Genomic DNA, 24,057 nt, shown 5'->3' with positions numbered 1-24,057 from the left:
GGCAAATTTATTTATATAGCACAATTCAACACAAGGCAATTCAAAGTGCTTTACATCACATGAAAACCATAAAAATCACATTTAAATCAACACAACGTAAAAACCAAGACAAAAGATCGCATTTAATCACAGAATAAAAATAAATAAATAAAAATAAAACAAGAAATAAAGCAAAAACTACTACTAATAATAATCATTGAAATCAGCAATGGAGATAAGCACAAGAGGAATAGAAGGCAGGTAGATTGAAATATATAGACAGTTATGGATATGCAGTGCTAAACAAAAGCGTTTTTAGCCCTGATTTAAATGAGCTAACGGTTTGAGCATACTTCAGACCTTCGGGTAACTTGTTCCAGAGGTGAGGAGCATAATAACTAAATGCTGCCTCACCCTGCTTGGTTCTTGTTCTTGGAACATGCAGAAGACCCGTTCCAGACGACCTTAAGACCTTATCAGAACAAAAATTATTGTCCACAAAAAGCACGAGTGTATGACTCGTATCATGTTTACATTATACACACATTCTCTTAACACAGACGGTTACCAGAGAGAGAAAAAACACCCCATTTTACCACTGCTAGACACACTAAACATACTGGAGTTAACTCTTGTAGCTGGGGAGAAACGTTCATGACAGTGTTTACCAACTTTTAATTTTGTATAAATGCGAAATCATATTGGAGGTATTGCCTCCTTGGCAGTCACCTTCCGCAAACATGTTTTACATGTTGGTGGGTTCTCCTGGGCAGCTTTGGCTACAGTTACTCTGTAGCCAAAGTATTCCCATACCAGCAATTTCGTTTCTTCAATTTCATTTCGTTTTCTTCGATGGGGGAAAAATTTTCAGGAGTTTCACCTCCTCCAGCCATCGTGTAGCATAGCTGACACACTGACACTGAGCAACAACCAGTGGGGGAGGGTTGAGCCTTAAAGCTGCAAGCGAGGGATTTCTCCATGCATTTTTGGGGCATAAAAAATTGCTAATACTTTGGAGGAATGTATGACGGAAATTTTTTGTAGTTTTGAAACCTTGACATTTTCATACCACAGTATACCTTCAAACCGGTAATCGGCACATGCCAAGTATATGCAACCCATATTTACAGAACAGAGGGCTAAAAACAGTTTACAAAAAAGTCAGTAAGTAATAAAGAAAAATATTTGATAGTAAAATTAAGAAGATCCAGTCCTTCTACAATGAAGCAGATTTCAAATGATTACAATGCACAAAACGAATTAAAAAATCTACCCTGAAACTATTCAGATAAAAGATTGGAAAATGGACAAACAACAACAACAAAAAGAAGGGAAGCATCTAAGTATTGTTGACAATCAGAAGTCAAATTGTAAAAAGCAGTAAGCCGTAAGTAAATTAGGTGCGTCTTTTTGAGTGATTGTTTAATCTTCCTTCCGCGTACATTTTTACCACAAAGTGTGCAGAGAAAAGCCTTTTCACCCGGTGTGTGTACGTATGTGTTTTGTTAACGTTCGCTTCGTACAAAATCTTTTATAGCAACGAGAGCAGGCAAAGCGCTTCTCAACGGTGTGTGTACGCGTGTGTATTGTTAACTTTTGTTTCGTACGAAATCTTTTATAGCAACGAGAGCAGGCAAAAGGCTTCTCTCCAGTGTGTGTATGCATGTGATTGCTTAAATCTCTTTTATCGAGGTATCTTTTACCACAACTTGTGCAGACAAAAGGCTTTTCTCCAGTGTGTATGAGTGTGTGTCTGTTTAAATGTGCCTGATCAAAGAATCGTTTACCACAAGATGTGCAGACAAAGGACTTCTCTCCAGTGTGTATCCTGGTGTGTTGGTTTAAACATCCCTTACTAGTGAATTGCTTACCACAAGATGTGCATTGAAAAGGCTTTTCTCCAGTGTGTGTTCTTGTGTGACTGATTAAATGTGACTTTGTGAAGTATCTTTTATCACAAACTGAGCATGCAAAATGCCTCTCTCCAATGTGTGTGTTAAAGTGAGAGTTTAGTAGTACTTTCTGAGAGAATCTTTTATTGCAAACTGAGCAGGGAAAAGGCTTCTCTCCAGTGTGTGTTCTTGTGTGATTGTTTAAAGATCCCTTATGAGTGAATTGTTTACCACAAGATGTGCATTGAAAAGGCTTTTCTCCAGTGTGTGTGAGTGTATGTCTGTTTAACTGTGCCTTCTCGGTGAATCGTTTACCACAAGATGTGCAGACAAAAGATTTCTCTCCAGTGTGTATCTTTGTGTGTTTGTTTAAAGATCCCTTATTAGTGAATTGTTTAGCACAATATGTGCATTGAAAAGGCTTCTCTCCAGTGTGTGTTCTTGTATGAGTGTTTAAATATGACTTCTCAGCGAATCTTTTATCGCAAAATGAACAGGCGAAAGGCTTCTCCCCGGTGTGTGTATACATGTGTTTTCGTAAGTGACCTTTCTGAGAAAATGTTTTATCACAAAGTGAGCAGGTATAAGGTTTCCCAACCACTTTTGTGCCTCTTTTCAATGAGGAATTGTTGAAGGATTTTGAAGCATTTTGGTCAAAGTCTTTATCCTCCTCATCAGTGTTGAAATCAGAAGAGCGTGAAGTTACGTCGTCACTGTCTGAGAGCGGCGCTAATAAACCGTCAGGTTGCGATTGTCCCTCTCCTTTTGTTGTCGGGTGTTGAAATGAGCTGTCGCTCGAAGGTTTCGCTGCTCCGCTCTTTTCGCTTGGACCTTCATCTTCTTCACTTTTCACACTGACGGTCATTGAACACTTTGTGATTTCATCCCCATGTTGTTCTTCTTTAATGCTGGGGGTCTCTGGCTTCTCCTCCTGTTTAATGTACAGCATCTCAGCCTCCTCCTGTTTAACGTGGAGGGGATCGCGCTTCTGAGGGTGAAGCTCTTTAATAGTGACATCTGCGGGATACTGGAAAAGGAAAAATATCACGTGATTTGAAGTCGAGCTTTACTCAGTCCCCGGCCATGATTTTCATATTGTATTTTTTTTTTTACCGACACTAAGGCCTTGTTCAGACTGGCAGCCAAAATGTAAAGGGTTCAGCGGCTAACCTCTTTTCACTTGCTGAATGTGCCAGTCCGTTTTTTTCTCCTTCAAACGCACGTGTGATCAGAAGATGACTTGCATTTATTTAAAATGTATAGTGGTATGAAAAAGTATCAACCTTTCTTGAATTTCTCACATTCCTACATAAAATCCCCATCAAATGTGATCTTTTCTTTGTCAAAATGGCGCAGATGAATAAACAGGGTCTGCTTTAGGGCTGCAGCTATGGAATATTTTAGTAATCGACTGAAAATTCTATTGAGTAATCGGATAAAACATACTTTTTTAGGTAAAGAGCATTTATAAATATACATGTGAAAACAAGACATTTGATGTAATATTGAACCATTTTCAGTCAATCAATGTCTTTTCAATGCACATTGTTCAAAACAGCCAGCAATTGCCTCTCAGGTGTGACTACAATAAAAAGAAAAATTCACTGCTTTCGCTCAAAAACTTTTCGATCTATTAAAAAAAAAAAAAAAAAAAAAGTATATATTTCTTAATTATAAATGCCATTACGTTTGATAACACACATCACTTAAGGTGTTTTCCCACGTGTTTCAATTGAATTTGTGTCAAGCTATTTTTAAGTTCTAGTTAAGTTTTAATTTAGTCTAAACCAGGGGTCCCCAAACTTTTTCCTGTGAGGGCCACATAACTTTTCCCTTCTCTGATGAGGGGCCGGGGTCAGTTTGGAACAGAAAAGGTGTGACGATTGCAGGAGTGCCTAAATAGAAAAATGTATTGTTTTTCAGAAAGCCACAATCAAATAACCCTTTATGGATTCTTCACGGAACAAAAGTAAAAAAAAAAAAAAAAAAAAATTTAAAAAAAGATATATATATATATATATATATAATAATAAAATATAATAATAATAAAATATAATATAATAATAACACTATTAATTAAATAGATTAGAGCTGTCCCGACTAGTCGACATAGTCGACGTCATCGATGACGTAAATCCGTCGACGAGCACAACATCCCGTCGACGGTTAATGAAGGGTTAAAAAAATATATGCGTGGAAAGTTAGAATGTCGGATGCTCTGTTTGCAAAGCGGCACAAAGCCAAAAAAAAAAGCGCACCAGAGTGTCCAAAACATTGCCTTATTTCAAAGAAACAAAGGAGAGTACACTCTTCTGTCCTGTCTCTTCAATGCCAAGCTTGGCTGCACGTCGGCCGTGAATAAACACCTCAAGCGCCTTCACGCAGTTTGTATTTTTTTAATTTTTTTTTTGTACACCAGAGGGTGCTGTCGCCTTACTAAATAATAATGTTTCATTGACAATGGGCCTATAAGTGCTATTACTATTGTTCTTAATGCTAATTGAAAGGTTTATTTCATGTTATGGTTTATTTTATGGTATAGAAAATTATATAAGGTTAAAAGGTCATAAATATATACAGTATATACAGTGATTGCACTCAAGGGAGAGATTGTCAATGATAAGGTAATAAATTAAGGTAAAGGCAATTCATATAGGCAATTCATTGATATATAAATAAGGTTTAAAAGGAAAAAGGTGAAAAGTTTTTGTTAATTTCTAATTATGTTGCTTTATTTGTGTGCACCGTAGCTCTTACAGTGTGTTTACATCAAGGATGGAATAAAAGTTGTAAACCATCAGTTTAAGAGACCATCTTTTCAATCGGGAGGCTACACGAGTTAATTCTATCAGCATTTGAACTCATTGTTTATTTGTGATTTATTATTGTTATTTACGTGTTTATTTGTACTTTAATAAATAATTTGAGTGTTCCAATATGTTTTTTGTGAATTGATAAGCGTCAACAAAAATTTCATTGCTAAATTAGTAAAAAAAAAAATATATATTAGATTAGTCGACTAATCGTAAAAATAGTCGGCTGACTAATCGGGAGAAAATTTGTCGTTTGGGACAGCCCAAAATAGATAATAACCAAATAACCCTCTCTGGGTTCTTCACAGAAAAAAGCCAGGATTTAAATAACAATATTGAAAAAAAAAAAAATTTTAAACATTTTTGTTCAGGGACCGACCAAATGTGGCCGCGGGTCAGGGACCCCTGCTCTAAACTGTAAGTCCGGACAGGATTTTTGAGTTTTTGCAGTGTTCAAAATAAATGTAATGAAACGTATCAGGTTATAATATGGTGGGGATATCTGCATGCGTTCCTGAATGCACCGCGTGACGTGCGGGGTTGAGGGAGGTGTGGGAGAGCAAGAGACGTGTCTTCCTGTTGTTGTTGTCGTTCCACAAGTTCCCAAAAAATAAATTATTGCAACCTAACGAAACGGGTGACTCTTTGTCAACGTTACAGTATGACACCTGCTGTAGTGGAGCGCATTAGGGACCAGTGCTACTTGGTGTTTTATCCAGCAATGACTACTGTGCTAAAATTGACAGTTAGCTTTATCATGTTTTCATTTTACACCCTCATCACTCTACAGCGCTATGTTTTCACAGATTAAAGAAAGCCTGTATGTAAGACACGTTAGCCACGCATCGACACTGGTCATAATAAATAGAAACCTAGCCCTCCGCAGGGCTAACGTTACGTGAGCGAGTGACAGTAACGTCAACCTTATTTATTAGCGCTGAGAAGTTTACCGCTTTAAGAAGGCAGCTGTTTACTAACACCACTGACTCTGTCATTTTGCATCTAGTTCAACATACATGTGATATCTATGAGATGCATTGGACGCTACTTGCTACCACTGTAGCATCATGCGGGCTAGTTTTTAGCAACGTCGGGCTGCAGTAAGGTTTTTTTTAATTGCTTCTTCCTCTACGCATGTGACATCAGCGCGTTGTCCTGCATTAAAAGTAGTCCGGGCAAAACGTGATGCTTAGAGCTGGCAAAAATACACGACTCCTCGAGGTGAATAAAATTACTCGGATCAGTTTTTAAACTCGAGTTACTCGAGTATTCGTTTCAGCTCTAGTCTGCTTTAACTAAAACCACCCAAACATTTACAGGTTTTCATATTTCAATGAGGATAGTATGCAAACAATGACAGAAGGGGAAAAATAAGTGAACCCTCTGCCCGAGGAGACTTGAAGAGCAATTGAAACCAATTTTCAACAATCAGTGCCAAACTCTCTCCATTTGTTGACAACTTCTATGACTGTCGATTGATGGACATCCAGACTTTTGGAGATGGTTTTGGATCCTTTCCCAGCTTTATAGAAAAAAACAATCCTTTATCGTAAGTTTTCAGACAGCTCTTTTGACCTATTTATGTTGCATATCAGACAATGATTCTCAACAAGACAATTCTTACCAGGTGTGCGTTTTATATTGGGCAGGACAGCTTTCAACCAATCAATAGTGATTGGGCACACACCTGACTTAAATTGTTTGGTTAAAAAAATGGTTTCAATTGCTCTTTAGGTCTCTTTAGGCAAATGGTGGTAAATGGTGTTACACTTCTATAGCGCCTTTCCACCATTTTAAGGCCATCGAAGCGCATTACACTGTCTCCCCATTTACCTACTGGTGACGCAGCACCAGGAGCAACGTGGGGTTTGGTATCTTGCTCAGGGATACTTATCAGGGGGGAAGAGTCTGGGTTGGGGAACGACTACACTACCACTGAGGCACGTCATCCCCAGAGGTTTTACTTACTTGCCTCCCCCCCTGTCATTGTTTGCATGCTATCCTCATTAAAATATGAAAACTAAAACCACCCAAAAATTTATAGGTTAAAGCTGACACTGTTTTTTCATCTGTGCGATTTTGACAAAGATCAGATCACATTTGATGGCGATTTTATGCAAAAAAATGTGAGAAATTCCAAAACTTTCATATAATTTTTCATACCACTGTATTTATTTTCTACATTATTCTATTTAAAAAATATTTTTTTTTGTTGCAGCGTATAGACATTTTCAGATAATCATACACTCATCATAATTGAGGTAAAAAGTTTTCATTTTTTGTTGAGTTTGGCTGTACTTGTGGACAAAAACAGTAGTGTTATACCTGAAGAAAGGTAACATTATCATCTATTTATGTTATAACATGACTAAGACGATTTTTCAGCCCTGTTTAATTTATTTGGACAAACGTTGAGTGGTCTTAAGACAAATGTTTATTTTTTGCATTCCTGGAAAGTAAAGGGATGATAAACAAGTTTTTATTTATGATAGATAAAATTGTTAACTCATTGGCTGCCATTGATGGCCATTCCGTTTGAAATGGGAGGGATGGCAGTGAATAAACGAAACTGCCACCTTCCCTGTTCAAATGGATTGGATGTCTACGAGTGATGAACTCCATGAAATACACAGAAGGATGAAAACAGCTTGTTTTTTTCCCTGGAAACTATCCTTGAATGATTTCCTGACCCATGTATCGATAATTGTTGTATTGCCATATCGTGAGATCTTCGCTTTTGTGAGCTTTGTATGGAAAGTCAGATACGGGAATTTGACCCTACAGTCTCAATCACTGATCACGGTCACAATCAAGTCTGATATTGCATCAAGAGTAAAACAACTCATGTCCTGATCTTACCCTCATTTTCATTTTACAGTTGTTCTTCGTGGCCTGGATTTCCTCACTTCATCTTCCACGTCTCTCCTAGCTTGATGTTTTTGATTGCGTTCGCCTTAGGTCAGGATTATTTTGTCGCATCTTTAAGAGAAGTCGAAAAGCGTGTCATACAATTAAATGTAATCACTGTTAACCGAGCGACCCCCGCCATTTAAAGAAAATGTACAATTGGCATAGTCAAAGCAATCGGAATGCGTTAACGTGTCTTGGCTAGCGAGCTAAGCTAAACAAAACAAAGTTACGTTAGCCTGCAAAGCTTCAAGATTAAGCCAAACGACTTCCACTAAGCTTTAAGATCGGACGTTTTTGTCCACTAAATTCTTATTTCAGTACTTACCCGATAAGAAACTCGTTGGGTTGGGAGAAGGAAACACAAAAGGACGGCAAGTCGCGGATAGGTCCAGAGAGAGCGCTTCCGGAGCAGTGGTCCACTGATAATATTCGTCATCGGTTCGGAGCAAGTTTCAGTTTCAAGTTGCCATGACTACTTCTATCGATGGCATCATCATTGGATGTTTTTTTTTTTTTTTTTTTTTTAAATCACCACGTACATACAACAAAAATGGAGAGCCTGTGAAGAGTCATTTATCCTGCTTTTTCCTTACCAATATCGACTAAAATGATTAAGATGATAAATACTATTAATTTGAGTTTAGATGGCGAAAAAGATGACATATTAAAAAAAATGACATGGTTAAAGGGTATGAAGGAGATATAAATGCATAAGCGGAGTTTAAGGGGGTGCCAGGGGGGCTAGCCCCCCCAGTGGCCGAAAAGTGTCATTGCATGTAATAGACTTTCCAATAGACCCCACTCACATGACGTCACAACCACGCCTCCGCGCCATATTGTCCGTCAGCTCGTAGTGTTTACGCATTACCGCTACGTAAATTCCTCATATTATGGCGTGTTTTTCTGCTCGTTAACATTAATAATCAAAATGGTGAAGGCGTGTGTGGCGGTTGGTTGCAGTAACAGAGAAGATAGACGGAGAGACTTGAAGTTCTACCGTATTCCGAGAGACCCGGAGAGGAGAGCGAGATGGACTGCTGCAATTCGACGAGAAAACTGGGCACCAAACGATCACCACAGACTATGTAGTAGTCATTTTATACCTGGTAAGATGCATTTAATATATATTTAGAGGGTTTTGGCTGACAACCACAATTAAGATCATTGCGAGGCTAAATCGCCGACAACATACAGTTTCAAATTCAAGTTGTTTATTTCTTCCGCCATCATTATTTTTTGAATAATATTTAGCTGGTACCAAGTGAAAGAAGCTGGCCTCGTCTACGGATCATCAGTTAAAGGGGATGTTTCGGCAAAGGGGGTGTGAGACATCAATAGAACCGTTATGCGCCAAGATAACAAATATTGATAAAGTTAACAAAAAAATCAATCACATTAATGAGCAATTATCGAAAATAGATCGAAAATGACGAACACTACCGAAAGTGTTCCGGAAACAGCCGAATGGGGCGGCGACGTCACGACAAGTGATTGAAAGTCGAGGCGGAGCTAGGTGCCATTGTTTTTTAACGACGAGAGAGTAGCGTTGGGGTTTGTTTGACCAAAACATCACAACAATGGTTCAAAACTGCTGTGCTATGTGGTGTACAAATAGTTGTTTATCGGAATATAGTATCCATGAGTTCCTGAACGCGAAAAAAAAAGCTGGACTACACAGAAAATGGGTAAAGTTCGTCCGTGCAAAGAGGGCTAATTTTCTAGACACAGCCTCCGGCACGCTTTTCTGTGGTGCGCATTTTCCAACTGAAAGCTTCTCGAACTATGGACAAGAGAAATCGGGTTTTGCTAAAAGATTGCTGCTCAAAGGAGATGCGGTGCCGACCATAGATGCACAGCCACCTAAATGTCCCGAGATATCAAGAGAGAGACGATGACTGCTAAAGGAGGCTAAAGCTACGCAAAGAAGGGAGCAGCCAAGCTTGAAATGGCCAGAGTGAGTACTCTTTTATAATTAATAAAAAAAAATGTCACGCCTTTGGATACAGGACTCGACACATGTATAAATGATCGTTCGTAAAATATATAGAACAAATCCTCTGATCCCGTTCATATTTGTGTCTGTTGGCAGAGCGAAAAGCTATGATAGCGCAATAAATTATAATTATTCTATGCATTCCTTTATTTTGCAGTCACGTGTATCAGCTTCACAAAAAGAAATGCTAAACAAATCATTGGTGTTTCCCACACGATCTGCTGCCGATGTTTCATCAGTGTCATTGCTCCCCTCAATGACCGTTTCATTACGCTGCATTGGCGTTCGTTTGGGCTCAAATTGGTCACCTATAACACCGATTAAAGCTTTGCAACTCTCCTCGTCACCATTAGATGAACATTCGTTACGTCCTTCAACGTCGGATTCGTCGCTGAAACTAGAAACGAAATTGACTGCCATCATCGCCGCCATTCAGTATTAAAGCACTGAGCCTTTTTCTTGTTGAAGAAACAGCCCTCACTGCCAACTCTGAATTCTCTTTTATTGACAACGAGCGGTGTTTCTTCATGAGGGAACCTGGAATATGTGCAGGACGAACACAATGCATCAGCATAAACAGCTCAAAACACCCCTAATTCTCCCCACACTAGAAGGAATTATATTGATGCAGACAGGCGCTGCCCCCCTAGTGGCCGGTGGCACTCTCTTCACTTGACGTGACGTCACGCACACAATCTGCCAGATCTCGGGCGCCGGTCGTTTTAGCTTGACAATCGAGCCAAATTTCTCTCATTTTCTTGTGTGTAATTACACGAAGTGGCATGATATGAATACAAAAGGCATGCGTTTATGGATAAATGATGGAATATCAAAATTTTCCCAGGGCGCTACATCCCCTTTAAACAGGGATGTCCAAACTTTTTGCAAAGGGGGCCAGATTTGGTGTGGTAAAAATGTGGGGGGCTACCTTGGCTGATTTACGTAGAACAATATATTCAAAAAAATTTTAGCAAGCCCTTCTGTGTGTCACATTTGCTTTATTTATTTATTTATTTTTATTCATAATTTTAACAATCTCGCCTTTGTGGCGTTCTCTTTCGACACGCAAGCACTTGCGAAATACTGCTGCTGTGAAATTAAACTAGCTTCAAGTAGCTATAATTTCTCGCTGCGCATCTTCCTTGTAATGTTGTTCGCGTCACATCGAACTCTTCGAAAACAGCGACTGTCTCTTTGCAAATGAGGCGGACACAGTTGTTGTGTATTTTATTGAAGAAATAGTCCAATATCCACCTATCCTTGAAGCGTCGGCCATCGCAGTCAACTTTTTTTTTTAATTGATTGTCGCCATTTTAGAAAATTGGAAGTAAAGGGTCACACGGGGTAATGTTGCTTAGAGTGCTGCTCTTAAAGTTTTTCAAACTTTCGTGAGAATAGGCTGATTTTGTATGGACAAGATAGTTGTAGATATCAGGGTAGCAGATGTGAGGCAGAGAGGGCGAAGACAGCGGGTCGAAAAATATCGATTTAGGCATCAAATATGGATCTGGCGAATGGATAGACTGAAGCTTTTCCACATAACGCCTTTTATGCAACGCATCCAATGAGTTTACAGCGTCTGAAAGCACCGGGGCTTCCAGGAATTGCACTATAAATTGCACGACATATTGAAACCATTGAGAATATGGATAAACAATGGCGGACAATATGGTGGCCGGATACAGCGACACGTCATTGTGTGACGTTGGTGAGTGGGGTGTATACATCTAAAAGTCGTAAAGCAATAAAACAAACAACAAAAATGAATGAAATGAACAAAAGAAGAGCTTTTTATAATGGGTCAAAATAATTTTTCGAACAGATCATGTGACTAGCACCTTAGACGGTCATTTGCTTTGCATATTATTTAAAAAAATAATAATTAGAGGAGGGCAATTTTTTCTTCCAAATGATTTTTTTCTTTGTTTTAATTTTTTTTTTTTTATTTAAGCAACTTTTTGGGGGATTGAATGATTTAGCCACAAATGTCACACAAAAAGATTGCTAAAATCAAAGAAAACTTTTTTAATGAAAAATTAAGTGTTCAAATGCATTTGAGTCTCAAATATTTTTTCGCATTCAAAAACTTTTTTCCTATGATTGAAATTACAATTTTTTTATTGTAGGGATTTCTTTTGAAAATACATATTTTTTTGTTTGAAGCAACTTATTTTTTGCCTGAATTAATAAGACACAAATGTCCTACCCAAAATGTGGTCCAAACGCATAACAACATTACCCAAAAAAAAATTGATTAAAAAAAATAAATAAATAAAATAGAAAATCAAAGAAAAATAGCTTTCAAATGCATTTTTTTTGTTTCAAATGTGATTTTGCATTCAAACACATTTTGACTTTTTTTTTTTAATTGAAAATATGTATTTTGATTGAAGCAACTTTTTTTGGGATCGAATAATGAAGACACAAATCTACCTCCATGTTGCTCCGCCCAGGGTATACAATTTTTGACTGGAGGTAACTACATTGGCACGACACCGGCGGGGGTACCATATTCAATGGATGACGATCTTGGCGAAAAGTATTGCCTAAGCAGCCTGATTTAGAATTCCCCTCAAGAATGGGAAAAAAACACTCATTCTCAACTTACTCTTATAAATATTCTTGTAAGTTCATTTTATTGCTGACACTGCATTTCGGGGTCATCAACATGCTGTGCCCCCCTGCCCAAAAAGTCAAACTGCACCTATGTTGTACTGCCATAATTTTACACCACATAATACACCGATGTGGAATACCAGATACATTTTAATAAATAGGAAGTCAGTTTTTAAGGCAGAATTGTATTCAATGGGTATATATGGGCTGTTGCTCAGTTGTTGGATGAAAATGGGAAACTGTTGCCCAATCAAGATTTGTCATAAACACCAAATACAGTGTAATTTAAAAGATTTTACAAAGTTAACAAATGAAATTCTAATGGCAGTAAAAGCAATGGTGAAGGAGGATATTCAAAATTCTTGAGTCTCATAAAATTTGAGAAAATTATGCATCGGGGGACAAGATTTTGGCGAAAACAAATGTAATAACAAAGATATCAGAAAATTATTGATAAATGAATATTATCCATTATCATCCATTATGGATTTGATGGATGGGAAAGCCCTTCATCTATTTTCTTTATTTAAACAATTTAAGTTGATTTAAAAAGTCCTCTCTCAAAAGGAAATGAATTGAATGTTCATTTACTTTTGTGATTGTTCTTTTTTGTTGTTGTTAATGTTGTTGTTATTGTCTGCTTGGTTATGTGGTTAAACTCAATCTATAGTAATGTGTTTGATTTTGATACTTGAATGCTTTGTTTTGTTTGTATATGGTTCAATTAAAAAAAAACAAAAAAAACATGTACATATCAATATCTCCCATCATCCCTTGGGAGAAAATGGCATCGGTTTGCGTAAGCGTAGTAGCAGTCAGTCGCGATCCGGTAGGCCGGCACGATCGGGTAGTGCAGTACTTCTCAAATAGTGGGGCGCGCCCCCCCTGAGCGATGCCAGAGAACATGCTTTTTTTTTTTTTTTTTGCCATACTAGAATAAAGTGTACTTGCACATCCACTCAGTGGGTGGCAGCGGCGCTCTCATTTTCGAAGTGCGCGCAGTATTTTTGAAGTAAGCAAGAGCACTCAGCACACGGAAGAGACTCACAAAGAGCTGGAGAGCTGTGCGCCGTTTTCGAAAGCCGTTTTCCGGCCGGACTCACGCAGCAACCCACTGTCTTCTCCGGTTCTCACGTGTCCGCCCGAGAAGTGCCATTTTCGGCTTGGGATCGTCACGACGACTGCCCGCACCTACGGTTCTCCCTCGGCCGCCGAGAGTGCGCTTTTTTCGGGCCGTTTGCCTTTTGGCTTTGACATTTAATACAGTGGTAGACGAGGAAAGACCACTGTTTACTGTGTCTAAAAATGAATATAGCGGACAGCCGGAAGCCAAATCAATTAAGACGCCACTTAAAGACATTAGACCCCAATTTCATTGATAAACCGCTTGGTTGTTTTTCAGCGAAAACGTGCCGAATATTGCCAACAATCGTCCCGCCTTGTCAGTGTTATATCAGTAAACCAGTGAGCACTGTTAGCATGCTCAGTGCAAAAATAACCCCACATCATTGCAAATTGGAGGTGATACTGGGAGCAGCGAAAATAAAAACTGTCCTTCTCTCCAAAGACACTTTTTTTTTCTACTTCTATTCAGTTTTGTTTTTTCGGTCAAATTTTTTGGCATATTGTCCTCATGAGTTAATGTTTCCAATCAATTTGAATTTGTTATTATTTACTGATTTTATTTTTCAGTATCAAATGGTCAAAAATGTACCTTGAGTATATTTTTACGGTTTGGATGTGACTTTTTTTTCTAATTTAGGCAAATTGATGCGCGTTAAGTCTTTTCTGTTGCAAACAAAAACAATGTTAATAAAGTTATACTTTATAAGTTCATCTCTGTTATTTTCTCTAATAGAAATAAAAGGATACAATGTGAGGCAGAGGCGTACTTATAATAGTAGTACAGTGGCGGCAGAGTTTGGGGGGGGCGCGAAACATTTATGTCTTCCTTGGGGGGGCGTAACAAAAAAAATAGAGAAGCACTGGGGTAGAGACAGACAACTTCCATAGGGACGCATTTTTGAGTTGGGTCGTATTATCTTTATTGTAGTCGATTGTCTTTCTCGCTTGGCAAAGTGCATCATCTAGTGGTCGTTTTGTTTTCTGATTAAAAAAAAACAGTAGGAGAATGCAACAGTTGTTTATGTGTTATTTACTGTGATCCATTCCAGCTCAACTCTCACGATTTTTATGGATTTTTTTTCTTTTTTAAGTAAGTTCACTTTGCTAATTGTCCTGAAGTTACAATTTTGATAGAGAATGTGTTTTGTACTTTGAATTCAGCACTATCTTATGCAAGGCAAATGTGTTTCCATATGCAGATAGCTTTTTGTTATTTGCAACTGTATTATTGATTGTACATCTTTTGTTATCGTGTTAGTTTCACAAAAGGGAGACATGTTAAAGCATCTCTGAAATCATCTGGAGTGTGAATAGAACTTTATTAGCTGCTTGGATAGCCGCCATCTACATATCATGTACCTTATTCTGTCCTCCGATCTTATGGTAACTCTCAGTGGCAGGGCATCAAATGTGAACAGAGCCCGGGTGCGATGAGCATAAACGTGGGCTGTCCAACGAAATAGCACATCAAAATCAGCTTTCCTGTATGCATCCCACATCAAAGGAAAGACTCCGAATGAGCAGCTGCAGTTCCAGCTGTTGCCAGAAGATATCACTGGGAGGTTTTATGAACTGATCTATTTTTTAACTGATTTGGCCAAGTAGTTCGGAGCGTCACAAGAAGCTTCGTTGGCAATCACTATCCGCAACCAATAGATGACAAATTCAGACTCACCAGCTCACTTGGATGTACTCGAGTACAAACTAACCGGTCCCCAACACAAATAAAAGGTCTGGTTGTACAGTGTATGACAAAAGTGAGTACACCCCTCGCATTTCTGCAGCTATTTAAGTATATCTTTTCATGGGACACCACTGACAAAATGACAAGCATGTAAGCAGCTTATATAATAGTTATTTTTATTTTCCCCTCAAAATATAGCCATTAATATCCCAACTCCTGGCAACAAAAGTGAGCACACCGCATGGGAACTACATACATCTCTAAATGTCCAAATTAAGTACTGCTCGTCATTTTCCCTCCAAAATGTCATGTGACTCGTTGCAGGAGTGCTGTCAGCATTGCTGCAGAGATTGAAGAGGTGGGGGTCTCAGAGCAGAACTTGAAGTCACCTGAGGGTTTTTTCCGCCATATACCGGTATCAGATTCTGACGGTATGATAACCTTAAGCCAAAATATCACAGTTTCACATTATTGCAATTACAGCTCCAAAATGTGTTAGAGAAATCTGGGTTTAAAAAAAAAACAAAAAAAAAAAACAACCAAAAAAACCAACACTTTCTTTTCCATTGAACAGGATTACGTTCCAAAAAAAAAAAAAAAAAAAAAAGTATCATGTTAAGCAAAAAAAAAAAAAGTTATATCTATCTATCTATATATATATGTATATTAGGGCTGTCAAACGATTTTTAATCGATTTAATCAAGGCTTAAAAATTAATCGTAATTAATCGCAATTCAAACCACTTCTAAAATATGCCATATTTTTCCATAAATTATTGTTGGAATGGAAAGACATAAGACGGATATATACATTCAACATACTGTACATAAGTACTGTATTTGTTTATTATAACAACAAATCCACAAGATGGCATTAACATTATTAACATTCTGTGAAAGGGATCTACGGATAGAAAGACTTGGAATTCTTAAAGGATAAATGGGAGTTTGTATATTGTGACGAAATATTGCCGTCTCGTGTATTTGTTGAGCTTTCAGTAAATGATACTGTAGTGAGTTAACTGTTCTGCCCAAATGCATGATGGGAAGTGAGGCAACCATGACTGTGTGTGGTGGCTGCAAATATTACATCCTCTCTGCGTTGTGCACAATACAGGGTGTTAAGAAAAAGATCCATCTCATGTCATTTTTCCTCACATCACTCGTCACAATAGTTGTTGTGGAAGGGATTCTAAAGCTTTTGCCAATAAAAAGCACAGCCCCAATGAATGCCTGTATCCGATCCTCTCACCTGTCTCTGAGCTCTGTATATACGTAAAACGGCGCCATTGTAGTCTGTTTGCGGCAAGCCGTGAGTGGGTCGTTCCGCGCATGCTTTAAATATTTTAACGTGATTAATTAAATTAATTACCGCCCGTTAATGCAATAAATTTGACAGCCCTAGTAAAAATAAAAAGCTCCAGTTCTTCTACAATGAAGCAGATTTCAAATGATTACAATACACAAGACAAATAAAAAAAATCTACTCTGAAACTATTCAGATAAAAGGTTGGAAACTGGACAAACAACAAGAAAAAGTAGGGAAGAATCAAAATATTCTCGACAATCAAATGTCAAATTGTGAAAAACAGTAAGCCGTAGGTAAATTGGGTGTGTCTTTTTGAGTGATTGCTTTAATCTTACTTCTGGTAAATCTTTTACCACAAAGTGTGCACAGAAAAGCCTTTTCACCCGATGTTTGTACACGTGTGTCTTGTTAACGTTCGCTTCGTACAAAATCTTTCATAGCAACGAGAGCAGGCAAAGGGCTTCTCAACAGTGTGTGTATGCGTGTGTCTTGTTAACATTTGCTTTGTACAAAATCTTTTATCGCAGCGAGAGCAAGCAAAAGGCTTCTCTCCAGTGTGTGTTCTTGTGTGACTGATAAAATCTCTTTTCTCAATGAATCTTTTACCACAACTTGTGCAGAGAAAAGGCCTTTCTCCAGTGTGTGTGAGTGTGTGTCTGTTTAACTGTCCCTTCTCGGTGAATCGTTTACCACAAGATGTGCATTGAAAAGGCTTCTCTCCAGTGTGTGTTCTTGTGTGATTGTCTAAATCTGTTTTCTCGATGAATCTTTTACCACAACTTGTGCAGAGAAAAGGCTTTTCTCCAGTGTGTGTGATTTTGTGTCTGTTTAACCGTCCCTTCTGGGTATATTGTTTACCACAAGATGTGCATTGAAAAGGCTTCTCTCCAGTATGTATTCTTGTGTGAATGTTTAAATGTGACTTCCGAGCAAATCTTTTATCGCAAAATGAGCAGGCGAAAGGCTTCTCCCCGGTGTGTGTATACATGTGTCCTCGTAAGTGAATTTTCTGAGAAAATGTTTTATCACAAAGTGAGCAGGTAAAAGATTTCTCTCCAGTGTGTATCTTTGTGTGTTTGTTTAAACATCCCTTATTAGTGAATTGTTTACCACAAGATGTGCATTGAAAAGGCTTCTCTCCAGTATGTCTTCTTGTGTGAATGTTTAAATGTGACTTCTGAACGAATCTTTTATCGCAAAATGAGCAGGCGAAATGCTTCTCCCCGGTGTGTGTATACATGTGTCTTTTTAAGTTATTATTCTTAGAATATGTTTTATCACAAAGTGAGCAGGTAAAAGGTTTCCCAACCACTTTTTTGCCTCTTTTCCATGAGGAATTGTTAAAGGATTTTGAAGCATTTTGGTCAAAGTCTTTGTCCTCCTCATCAGTGTTAAAATCAGAAGAGTGTGAAGTTACATCGTCACTGTCTGAGAGCGGCGCTAACAAACCGTCAGGTTGCAATTGTCCCTCTCCTTTTGTCGACGGGTGTTGAAATGAGCTGTCGCTCAAAGGTTTCGCTGCTCCGCTCTGCTTGCTTGGACCTTCATCTTCCTCACTTTTCACACTGACGGTCATTGGACACTTAGTGATTTCATCTTCATGTTGTTCTTCTTTAATGCTGGGGGTCTCTGGCTTCTCCTGATTAATGTACGGCATCTCCGACTCCTTCTGTTTAACGTGGAGGGGATCGTGCTTCTGAGGGTGAAGCTCTTTAATAGTGAAGTCTGTGGGATACTGGAAAAGGAAAAATATCACGTGATTTGGTCTACCGCAATGATTTTCATGTCGTATAATTTTTTTTTTTACCGACACTAAGGCCTTGTTCAGACTGGCTGCCGAAATGTAAAGGGTTCAGCGGCTAACCTCTTTCCACTTGCTGAATGTGCCAGTCCATTTTTTCCCCTTCAAACGCTCGTGTGATCGGCAGATGACTTGCATTTATTTAAAATATACAGTGGTATGAAAAAGTGTCAACCTTTTTGAATTTCTCACATTCCTGCATTAAATCCCCATCAAATGTGATTTGATCTTTGTCAAAATGGCACAGATGAATAAACAGGGTCTGCTTAAATAAAACCACCCAAACATTTACAGGTTTTCATATTTTAATGAGAACAGTATGCAATCAATGACACAAGGGGAAAAAAATAAGTGAACCCTCTGCCTGAGGAGACTTAAAGAGCAATTGAAACCAATTTTCAACATCAGTGCCAAACTCACTCTATTTGTAGACAACTTCTCTGACTGCCATCCAGACTTTTGGAGATGATTTTGTATCTTTTCCCAGCTTTATAGAAAAAAAACAATCCTTGATTGCAGGTCTTCAGACAGCTCTTTTGACCAACCTATGTTGCATATCAGACAATGCTTCTCATCAAGACAATTCTTACCAGGTGTGCGTTTTATAGTGGGCAAGGCAGCTTTAAACCAATCATTAGTGATTGGGCACACACCTGACATAAATTGTTTCGTAAAAATGGGTTTCAATTGCTCTTTTGGTCTCTTTAGGCAGAGGGTTCACTTATTTTCCCCCCTGTCTTCTGTCGTTGTTTGCATGCTATCATCATTAAAATATGAAAACTAAACCCACCCAAACATTTATAGGTTAAAGCAGACACTTTTTTCATCACTGCGATTTTGACACAGATCAGATCATATTTGTTGGCGATTTTATGCAAAAATGCGAGAAATTCCAAAAGGTTCTTATAATTTTTCATACCACTGTATTTATTTTCTACATTTTTTGAAAAATATTTTTATTTGCAGCGTATAGACATTTTTTAGATAATCATACTATCATCATAATCGAGGTAGAAAGTTTTCATTGTTTTGTTGAGTTTGGCTGTGCTTGTGGACAAAAGCAGTAGTGTTATACCTGACCTCCATTATTATCTATTGTTATAACATGACTAAGACGTTTTTTCCAGTCCTGTTTAATTTATTTCGACAAACACTGAGTGGTCTTAAGAAAAATGTTTATTTTTTGTATTCCTTGAAAGTAAAGGGATGATAAACAAGTTTGTATTTATGATAGATATAATTGTTAACTCATTGCTTGCCATTGATGGCCATTCTGTTTGAAGTGGGAGGGATGGCAGTGAATAAACGAAACTGCCACCTTCCTTTTCAAATGGATTGGATGTCTACGAGTGATGAACTCGATGAAATACACAGAAGGATGAAAACAGCTTGTTATTTTCCCTGGAGAATATCCTTAATTTCCTGACCCATGTATCGATCATTGTTGTATTGCCATATCATGAGATCTTCGCTTTTGTGAGCTTTGTATGGAAAGCCAGTTTGGGAATTTGACCCTACAGTCTCAATCACTGATTATTGCATAAAAAGTAAAACAACTCATGTCGTGATCTTACCCTCATTTTCATTTTACAGTTGCTCGTCGTGGCCTGGATTTCCTCACCTCATCTTCCACGTCTCTCCTAGCTTGATGTTTTTGATAGCGTTCGCCTTAGGTCAGGAATATTTAGCCGCATCTTTAAGACAAGTCGAAAAACGTGTCATACAATTAAATGTAATCACTCTTAACCGAGCAACCCCCACCATTAAAACAAATTTTACAATTGGCATAAAGTCAAAGCAATCGGAATGCGTTCACGTGTCTTGGCTAGCGAGCTAAGCTAAGCTAAACAAAACAAAGTTACGTTAGCCTGCAAAGCTTCAACATTAAGCCAAACGACCTCCACTAAGCTTTAAGATCGGACGTTTTCGTCCACCAAATTCTTATTTCAGTACTTACCCGATGAGAATACTTTGAAGGAACTCGTTTGGTTGGGAGAAGGGAACACAAAAGAACAGCAAGTCCCTGATAGGTCCAGAGAGAGCGCTTCCGGAGTATGGAGGACCAAAGCTGCCAAAATTAAAAATAAAAGTAATTTAAAATAAATCAATAAAAGTCAAAATATAAACGACTATAAATACAAAATAAGAATTAAGATACAAAAACTAAAAATAAATCCAAAAATAAATATGGAAATAAATAGCTAATTAAATAAAAGTGAAAATAAAAATGAATATATATACAAAAATAGGAAATTCCATTAAAAATGTAAGAATAAATACAAAAATAAATGTGGAAATAAATACAAAAATAGATATATTGATTGAAATAAATGTCAATCAATAAATAAAAGGGCTTTGCCTTATATAGACCCTACCCACGTGACGTCACAACTCCGCTCTCCTGACTGGTGCCGCCCACTTGTCCGGCAACACATCGTGTTGACCTGTTACGGCTACGTACATTCCTCCTATTTACGACGTGTTTTTCTGCTCGTTAACATTAATAATCAAAATGGTGAAGGCGTGTGTGGCGGTCGGTTGCAATAACAGAGAAGATAGACGGAGAAGACGGAGAGACTTGAAGTTCTACCGGATTCCGAGAGACCCGGAGAGAAGAGAGCGAGATGGGCTGCTGCAATTCGACGAGAAAACTGGGCTCCAAACGATTACCACAGATTATGTAGTAGTCATTTTATATCTGGTAAGATGCATTTAATATATATTTAGAGGGTTTTGGGCTGACAACCACAATTAAGATCATTGCTAGGCTAATCGCCGACAACATACAGGTACACGTATGTATGTAGTGAGTGCTATGGCTAAACCATATAAACATTAAAAGCCCTAGCTCCATTGACAAAAGACATGAAATACATTAGACTTGACAGTGGATGTTAGCAAGAACAAAAGATTTTGAATTGAAAATTTCGTAACTCACCTTCCGAGCACAAGATTCCTGCCGAATTTTCGTGTACGAGGACCTGTTTCACCCAACCAGCAACGTAGCATTTATAAGCCTCCAAGCTCTTAAAGTTTTTCAAACTTTTGTGAGAATAGGCTGATTTTGTGTGGACAAGATAGTTGTAAATATCAGGGTCAGGCAGAGATGGTGAAGACAGTGGGTCAAAAATCATCGATTTAGGCATCAAATATGGATCTGGCGACTGTATAGAACGAAGCTTTTCCACATAACGCCTTTTATGCAACACATCCAGTGAGTTTACGGCATCAGAAAGCACCGGGTCTTCCATGAAATGCATTTTAAATTCCTCGATCAATTGAAACCAATGCTAATAGAGAGACAAAATGACGGACAAGTGGGCGGAACCATACAGCGAGCACGTGGTTTTATGACGTCGCTGGGTAGGCTCTATAGACTTATTTAATTGTCAGCGCCAACTTGCAAGTGGAAATGTAATTCAAATGAGGAGGCGCTCCTAAGGGTGCTATGGGTTGAACTATAGACCCTACCCACCGACGTCACAAAATCACGTGCTCGCTGTATGGTTCCGCCCCCTTGTCCGTCATTTTGTGTCTGTATTATCAATGGTCTCAATTGATCGAGCAATTTATAATGCATTTCATGGAAGACCCGGTGCTTTCGGATGCCGTAAACTCACTTGATGCGTTGCATAAAAGGCGTTATGTGGAAAAGCTTCAGTTTATCCATTCGCCAGATCCATATTTGATGCCTAAATCGATGTTTTTCGACCCGTTGTCTCCGCCGTATTTGCCTGACATCTGCTAGCTACCCTGATATGTACAACTATCTTGTCCACACAAAATCAGCCTATTCTCACGAAAGTTTGAAAAACTTTAAGAGCTTGGAGGCTTATAAATACTTCGTTGCTGGTTGGGTGAAACAGGTCCTCATCCACGAAAATTCGGCAGGAATCTATCTTGTGCTTGGAAAGGTGAGTTACGAAATTTTCAATTCAAAATCTTTTGCTATTGCTAACATCCACTGTCAAGTCTAATGTATTTCATGTCGTTTGTCAATGGAGTTAGGGCTTTTAATGTTTATATGGTTTAGCGATAGCACTCTCACTACATACATACGTGTATGTTGTCGGCGATTAGCCTAGCAATGATCTTAATTGTGGTTGTCAGCCCAAAACCCTCGAAATATATATTAAATTCATCTTACCAGATATAAAATGACTACTACATAATCTGTGGTAATCGTTTGGAGCCCAGTTTTCTCGTCGAATTGCAGCAGCCCATCTCACTCTCTTCTCTCCGGGTCTCTCGGAATCCGGTAGAACTTCAAGTCTCTCCGTCTTCTCCGTCTATCTTCTCTGTTATTGCAACCGACCGCCACACACACCGTCACCATTTTGATTATTAATGTTAACGAGCAGAAAAACACGTCGTAAATAGGAGGAATGTACGTAGCCATAACAGGTAAACATGATGTGTTGACGGACAATTGGGCGGCACCAGTCAGGAGGAAGGAGTTGTGACGTCACGTGGGTAGGGTCTATTCGCTTATTGGTTGATCGACATTCGATTTCTGAAATCTACTAGCCATGCCTGCCACAGACGACGGAACGTGGGTCTGAAAGTCAGGGAAATAGCCGACCTAGTAGTCCTACTTGGTGAGAAGTGAGGGAATATGCATTATCCACCGTCGAATGTCAAAGCATTCCTCCATTATGGAGGACCAAAGCTGCCAAAATTCAAAATAAAAATAAATAAATCACAGTGGTCCACTGATAATATACGTCATCGGTTCTGAGCAAGTTTGTTTCAAGTTGCCATGACTACTTCTATCTATGGCCTCATCATTGGATGTTTTTAAATCACCACGCACATATAACAAAAATTGAGAGCCTATCAAGAGTCAATTATCCTGCTTTTTCCTTACCAATATTGACCAAAAATGATTAAGATACTATTAATTTGAGTTTATATGGCAAAATAGATGACAGTATATAAGAAAAAAAGACATGGTTAAAGGGTATGAAGAAGGCGGTATAAACGCAATAGATTTTGAGGTCATGAATGGAGTCTTAAAATTGAAATGGCTAAAATATATTCTTACAAATCAGAAATCATTTTGGTGCATCGTTCCTAACATGGTTTTTCAAAAGGTAGGGGGAATAGACTTTTTGTTTGGATGTGACTTTGATTGTAAATCACCGATTGGACTTTATTTCATTGGAAACTATTGTACTGCCATTATTTTACGCCACATAATACACCGATATGGAATACCAGATACATTTTAATAAATAGGAAGTCAGTTTTTAAGGCAGAATGGTATTCAATGGGTATATGGGCTGTTGCTCAGTTGTTGGATGAAAATGGGAAATTGTTGCCCTATCAAGATTTGTCATAAATACCAAATACAGTGTATTTTAAAAGATTTTACAAAGTTCACAAATGCAATTCTCATGGCAGTAAAAGCAATGGTGAAGGAGGATATTCAAAATTCTTGAGTCTCACAAAATTTGAGAAAATTATGCATCGGAGCACAAGATTTTGGCGATAACAAATGTAATAAAGATATCAGGATATTATTGATGAATGAATATTATCCAAATCAAATTAAAAGAATATATATTGTGAATCATTTTGAGATTGATAAGATTAAGAAAGAACTATTTGTCATTTCCAGTGCCTCCTAAAGCAAAAAGGTGCAATTCAAAGTTTTAAATGAAATATACCCAGCGAAGGAATTTTTAAGATTGAAATTTTTGAAATTGCAGCAGTATTATTGATTGTACATCTTTTTTTGTGTTAGTTTCACAAAAGGGAGACATGGTAAAGCATCTTTGAAATCATCTGGAGTGTGAAGTCTCTTTTGAATAGAACTTTATTAGCTGCTTGGATATCGGCCATCTACATATCATGTACCTTATTCTGTCCTCCGATCTTATGGTAACTCTCAGTGGCAGAGCATCAAATGTGAACAGAGCCCGGGTGCGATGAGC

General features: G+C 38.2%; 1 protein-coding gene across 4 annotated transcripts; it reads right to left on the bottom strand.

Moving 5' to 3' along the window:
• Positions 1–241: 241 nt before the first annotated feature.
• LOC130918146 (gastrula zinc finger protein XlCGF57.1-like) lies at positions 242–20,174 on the bottom strand. 4 transcript variants are annotated; one of them, XM_057840017.1, is made up of 3 exons: positions 20,079–20,174; positions 7,544–7,663; positions 242–2,898 (listed from the first exon to the last, which is right to left on the bottom strand). In XM_057840017.1, exons 2-3 carry the CDS (start codon positions 7,553–7,555, stop codon positions 1,456–1,458), a joined length of 1,455 nt encoding a protein of 484 aa, XP_057696000.1. In that variant the 5' UTR covers positions 7,556–7,663; positions 20,079–20,174; the 3' UTR covers positions 242–1,455. The 4 variants fall into 4 exon arrangements, with proteins under 4 accessions (XP_057696000.1, XP_057695999.1, XP_057696002.1 ...); XM_057840016.1 differs by lacking the exon at positions 20,079–20,174 and adding an exon at positions 7,920–7,988; XM_057840018.1 differs by lacking the exons at positions 242–2,898; positions 7,544–7,663 and adding exons at positions 15,653–18,055; positions 19,696–19,815 and having other exon boundaries at positions 20,079–20,164.
• Positions 20,175–24,057: the final 3,883 nt, after the last annotated feature.

The sequence above is a fragment of the Corythoichthys intestinalis genome, chromosome 1 (assembly GCF_030265065.1).
Source record: "Corythoichthys intestinalis isolate RoL2023-P3 chromosome 1, ASM3026506v1, whole genome shotgun sequence".
Classification (NCBI taxonomy): domain Eukaryota; kingdom Metazoa; phylum Chordata; class Actinopteri; order Syngnathiformes; family Syngnathidae; genus Corythoichthys; species Corythoichthys intestinalis.
This window is presented reverse-complemented; position numbering and strand designations above follow the sequence as displayed.